At 34.5% G+C, this 6,173-nt stretch overlaps 1 protein-coding gene across 1 annotated transcript; it reads left to right on the top strand.

The window, feature by feature from the left end:
- Positions 1-958: 958 nt before the first annotated feature.
- LOC105033851 (lipoyl synthase 1, chloroplastic) lies at positions 959-5,938 on the top strand. Its single transcript, XM_010908803.4, has 7 exons — positions 959-1,522; positions 2,367-2,548; positions 2,837-2,927; positions 3,113-3,270; positions 4,745-4,916; positions 5,000-5,110; positions 5,577-5,938. The coding sequence occupies exons 1-7, from the start codon at positions 1,181-1,183 to the stop codon at positions 5,661-5,663; spliced, it is 1,143 nt and encodes a 380-aa protein (XP_010907105.1). The 5' UTR covers positions 959-1,180; the 3' UTR covers positions 5,664-5,938.
- Positions 5,939-6,173: the final 235 nt, after the last annotated feature.

Genomic DNA, 6,173 nt, shown 5'->3' with positions numbered 1-6,173 from the left:
TATTTTAATAATATAATAATATAATAGATTATACTATATTATTATATATAATAATATTATATTATATATTATAATATATGAATAAAAGATATTATTATAACATATTATAATAGAAATATAATAATATTCATCAATATAATATAATATATTAATATAGAATAGTATTAATATAATTAATATATTATAATATAATAGTATATTATAATATAACAATATAATTAATATATCATTATATAGAATAATATTTATATAATATATATTAATATAATATATAATATTATATGATAATGTAATAATAAATTATTATAATATAATATAATATATTATTATATATAATAATATTATATTATATACTATGTTGTATTAATATAGGATATTAATATAATATAATATATTATAATAATATATTATAATAATAATATAGTAATAAATTATAATAATAATAATATAATAATAATATAATATAATATAATAATTTATTACTATATATAATAAGATTTATATAATATATTATTATATATTATTATATACTATATTATTGTAATATAATATAGTTATTATAAAAATATAATAATAATATAATATATTATATCATATTATTATATATAATAAGGGGAGGTTAAGAGCCGCAGGGGGAGGGGGTGGAGAGATGAGTTTTATATGATATTTTTTTTAGAGATAATTTTATTCAAAAATTTTTTTGTAATATTGCCATACAAGTGATCATCTGGATAGCCACCTCCCCTTAAAGCAATCTAGATTGCTTCCAAAAGATAATTTGAATTGTCAAAATAATTTTAATTATTATTCAAAAAATATATTTAATATAGTAATCTCATGGATCTATTTTAAATAGTCAGGGATAGATTGCCGGCTAACAAAAGCACCTCACGATGATACGTGCAGTCCATTCCACACGTGTAAAGGGTTCGGAGACCGTTTGCCGAATTCAGCTGCTGCCGATCGCCGGGGCAGCCAAGGCGGAGTAACCGAGGTTTAGGAGGACTATCAGCATCGGTTTCATCGCAAGCGCATCGGACCAAACCGGCACACAGAAATCCATCCAACTTCAAATCATCAACAACCCTGCGAACTCGACGTCGTCGTCCATGTCATTCCATTCGTTCTTCTCCTTCGATCCAAATTAGGGTTTTATTCCTCTATTTCTCTAACAGTTAAAATGTTTCAGAAATCTCTCGCCAATCCCTTGGTTTCCCCGATTCCAATCTGTTCTCCGAAGCCGAGGTCACAGAGTTGCCCCCGATCTGTCTTTATTGTTCGATCTAATGTCGTGGATTCTTCGAAGGAGTTGTTCGAATCCCCGGCTATCTCGACGGGGACTGGGGGCCCGTATCCGGGAGGAATGGGACTGCACACTGGACGGGATCCGAGCGTGAAGAAGCCGGAGTGGTTGCGGCAGAGAGCGCCGCAGGGTGAGAAGTTTGCGAAGCTTCACGAGTCGCTCTCCAAGTTGAAGCTGAATACTGTTTGCGTGGAAGCCCAGTGCCCCAACATTGGAGAGGTCAAATGTTCTTTTTCCATCAATTTCTACCCACAAAATGCGCTTTTTTATCTCTTTGTTATGTGTTTGTTAGTTTTGGAATTAGGTCATGAATGGAGGTTTATGAGCTTCTGTTATGTTATTATCTGTTAGAATGTCTGTTCTTTAATCGGACTTTGGTGAATATGATAGATGTTGAGTTTAAGCCTTTCTGATTCAGTAAAAATGGTCCTTTATTTGATGTTTTCATCTTCTTTTGGGAACTGCTATAGCTTTCTGTGGTGGCTAAAATGGTTGATTTGGTTGCTATTTAGGGTAATTACTTTTTTTTTTTTTTTTGCCTTTCTGTTATACTTGTTTCAAGATGTTGTTGAGATGCTTGAGTAGTTCTTATTTAGGGCAAGTTTAGAATTCCAGTGATTTAAACAAAATGCAAGTGATGAGATAAATGAAAGATATGCCTTGTTCTTTGATATGTTCTCGGTCCATACATTGTTCTTCATTGATTAAAATTGTTGCCATCTGTAATGTTTCATGTTTATTTTCAAATACTTCACCGGAATTCCCGTCTTTTATTTTATTCATCAGCTTTTATTTGTTTCATGTGGTAAAATTTTGTGGTCTTCTATCATGGCTAGAAGGAGCAGGTAGTTTTTTTTTTTTTAACTTCCTCCCCTTCATTATAAGAGTCTAATGGTAGCAACGTTGTGGAATAAAGAAGAATGCTTGTATTAAACATGCATGTATTTTCTTGAATGTGCTCCTTTTGCATTTGTATATTTGTTTTTTTAAGTTACATGGAATTTGTGAGAAATAATATGCTTGACAGGCTGGCTCATCATGATTGGTTTTCTTTTTGGTGCAGTGTTGGAATGGAGGGGGAGGAGCAGGAGGAGAAGGGGATGGTATTGCAACCGCAACTATCATGCTTCTAGGGGATACCTGCACCCGTGGATGTAGATTTTGTGCTGTAAAAACAAGCAGAAGCCCACCGCCACCAGATGCTATGGAACCTGAAAACACAGCCAGGGCAATTGCAAGTTGGGGGTAGGCTTTTCTCTTTCTGCTGAAATTATAGTGGTGCAGTAATTTAAAATCTCCTGATATAAAGTCAGTGCTTAAGTAACTAAGTTGTCTTTTGAGCATTTGAACATCTTACAGTAATGGATTATTTTAAAGTGCTATTCCACCTATACATTTTTGAAAAATACAGTTCTATAAAAGTTGATGTACGAGGTTTCAGTTTCCAGATTTGTACCTGGCCAAGTTTCATTTGGAAAAAAACCAGGTGCTCACAGAATTTACAACAACTTGCTTTCTCTGTGTTTTTGGCAGTGTTGAATATATTGTATTGACTAGTGTTGATCGTGATGATCTTCCCGATGGTGGAAGTGGCCACTTTACCAAGACAGTCAAAGCCATTAAGGTTCATTAACATGCTTTGGTACCTCTTTCTTAATTAAAACAAATTATTTTAATTTTATTTTCATAGTTACTGCTAGGTTCATAATGCATGCCTCCTATAGAGATAAATGCATGATGAGGTGTAGTTCCATTAGGTATCTGGGTTTTATACAATTCATTGTACTGAAATGCTAGTTGGTTATGCAGAACCTCAAGCCTGAAATTTTGGTCGAGTGTCTAACTTCTGATTTTCGAGGCGATCTAGAAGCTGTGTCAACTTTGGTAAATTCTGGGCTAGACGTTTTTGCCCATAACATTGAAACGGTTAGGCGCCTACAGAGAATTGTGAGAGATCCTCGAGCAGGGTAAGAAACACTCATGTTTCTACTATTAGGAATCATGATTTTTTTAGTTGAACAACCAAAGTGATATGTTATGAATAGTATCTAATTTTTATTAAAGTCTTCTACAAATAATCTAATATTTTTCATCTAAGATAGATATTATATTGTTTATACATTGTCTCGGATGAATCATCCTTTTCTCATGTAGTTAAACTTTTCATAGATAATTGAGAAATCTAAATTTTTTCCCCTTGTCTCCCCCATATCTTCTTCCATGCTTCATAAAACTAATTAAAGTCAATTCCATCATCAACTCCTTCAGCTCACAAAGATGTGTCTACTTACCCATGGATTTACCTCCATCTAATCTACCTCAGGAAAACTACATGCGGTCCAACAAGAAATTTATGCAAATGATGCAAACATGGTCAAAATTCTCTTAGCTTAGTGTTCTAGAAAATCTTGTGGTCACTCCAAAAAGAGCTTCCCTTGATGAATCTTTTTGGAAATAACAGGATTATAAAACCATCCAAAACATCCTTCAAGACTATTAAATCTTCTGCAAAGCACTTAATCAAGTAACATGGACTAGTTGAACTTGGTTGCAGACTTGAACAGCTTCCTCTTGACTAGTTTTGAGGATTATGACATGAGTTCTTGTAAATGTTACAAATTCATGTTTTCTTTTGCAGAATTGCAATTCAAACTGAAGATCTTTCTTAAGACATACAATGCAGAAGGATTCTGATTTCGAAGACATGGCACTAATTGTTGTAATAAAAAATTGAATGGAATGGATATATCGCTTTTAAAGTGGAAGTTCGGCTTAAAAATTTGCTATATAAACTATTGTGTGATCTGCAGTTCTAGCTATGTTCTCATGTCCATGTATATTCCCAAGTATTCTCAGTATATTTGATATTCTGGTTGAATTCTAGCATATATTAGTTGAGAAAACACTCTTCAAGATCTTGTTGTGGAATTGAAACTAGGATCCCTTGGTTGGGTAAGAAAGGCTGTAGTGCCCTCCGAAATTTGATTTTACTGGGATTGATTCTTGCCAAAGGCTAAAGTGCCCTCCGAAATTTGATTTTACTGAGATTGATTCTTGCCCACCATACCTCAATTCCCTGCTCACTGCTGACAGCTATGGTTGTTCTTCTCCTGGGATTTAATATCTAGTTTCTTTTCTTGAGGTTCTAACCACCCTTCCCCACTTCCCCTCTCCCCCCACTCCCACACCCCACCCCCCCCCCCCCCAAAAAAAAAAAAAAACCACCACACCCAAAAAAGAAAAAGAAAAAGAACTCATAATGGATAGGTGTCATGGATCCTTTCTTTTATATAGACCAGTATACCAGAGTATGGCACATACAGTTCACGTGACTACAAGGAACACAGAGAGGAGCTTCACAAATGTTCCACTCCAGAGGTTGTGTTATATGGTACATTAGATATTCTAATAGCATTGACTATCTCATCGTTTCTGTGGCAGGTATGAGCAGAGCTTGTCTGTTCTGAAGCATGCAAAGCTTTGCAAGGAAGGGATGATTACAAAGTCCTCTATCATGCTGGGGCTTGGAGAATCAGATGAGGAGGTTCAGGAAGCTATGGCTGATTTAAGGGCCATTGGTGTTGATATCTTGACTTTAGGACAGTATTTGCAGGTGAGATAGCAAGCAAGTAGTTCATTTCAATCAACTCTTTTGTTCTGTTAATTAACTACTGTAAATACTGAGAGTTTTCGCAGCCTACACCCTTGCACCTGACTGTCAAAGAATATGTGACTCCTGAGAAGTTTGCTTTCTGGAAGGATTATGGAGAATCTGTCGGTTTCCGTTATGTTGCCAGTGGACCACTGGTAAACCAATTCTTACTTCATATTAGTTGGCTTGCTCCTTTTTTCTTAAGGGAAAAATTGGGTATCTTATATCTGTCAGGAAATTTATGCTCTACCTTATTTTTTAAAGTAATGAACAAGCAATCATCTCTATGTACTCTTTTGAAGGTTAAAATGAGAAGTTCAAAACAATAAAATCATTGACTAGTGGTTCATCTGTAACCATCTAGTTGTTCGATGCTTTTAGCAGCAGAAATCATTTTCCATTGAGGGACATGATTCAGTCTCAATGTCATCCATCACCTCTGGGAAACTTTTGTTACCCTGCTAAAGGGATAATGCAATAATTTCACTACACCATGATTTCTAATGCACTATATCTTTTAAAACTATTAATCTACAATTGTAATCTGCACCGAAACAAGTTTCAGTTTGTTCTTTCCTGTTCTGTTTAAGAAACTTAAGTCTCCTTTGTTGGTAATTCTAGGTTCGGTCTTCCTATAGAGCAGGCGAGCTGTTTGTTCAAAAGCTGGTGAGAGGAAGCAAGACAAAGGATGTATCTGGTGAATCTTAATCGCATGGATGGCTGCTAGATTTTTTCGTGACAACTTCACATTGACATCCTTGGCCTGGCAAATTACCTCAGAAAACAGTACACCAGAGTCTGATAATAGTGGATACTAATCCACAGAAGAGTCTTGGTAGCAAACCAAGAGCTGTTGGAAGGTACTTGATTAATATGTTCAATTCTAGAGGACCTTTGGTGATTGAAGAAAAACGTGTTCATTTTTGTACTGTGTACCATATAAAACACAGCACGTGGAATTACGAAAATTATAGTTGAGTTTTTTTTTCTCTGTCTTGATGCAAATTGTTTAAATTCTCTTATTGTATTTCTAAGCCACATTGTCCCAGCAAAATGAGGTGAAATACCAATTCTTTTATTTAAATCATTGCAATTGTGCCATATTGTTTAAATTGAATCAAGATAAACATTTAGAATTGGGAGAGCTTGAAACATGGCCACATTCATTTTAAATTCAGTTTGCTATTAAGAGATCCAACATATTTTCAATGTCATAAG

Source organism: Elaeis guineensis, chromosome 2 (assembly GCF_000442705.2).
Source record: "Elaeis guineensis isolate ETL-2024a chromosome 2, EG11, whole genome shotgun sequence".
Classification (NCBI taxonomy): domain Eukaryota; kingdom Viridiplantae; phylum Streptophyta; class Magnoliopsida; order Arecales; family Arecaceae; genus Elaeis; species Elaeis guineensis.
The sequence above is the reverse complement of the archived record's forward strand: the minus strand, read 5'-3'. Positions and strand labels throughout refer to the sequence as shown.

Excerpts from the sequence above, each read along its gene's own strand:
- LOC105033851 (XM_010908803.4), top strand. The coding sequence starts at position 1,181 with ATGTTTCAGAAATCTCTCGCCAATCCCTTGGTTTCCCCGATTCCAATC. Across the intron at positions 1,523-2,366 it reads AGTGCCCCAACATTGGAGAG|TGTTGGAATGGAGGGGGAGG; the intron begins GTCAAATGTTCT and ends TTTTTGGTGCAG. Across the intron at positions 4,917-4,999 it reads CTTTAGGACAGTATTTGCAG|CCTACACCCTTGCACCTGAC; the intron begins GTGAGATAGCAA and ends GAGTTTTCGCAG.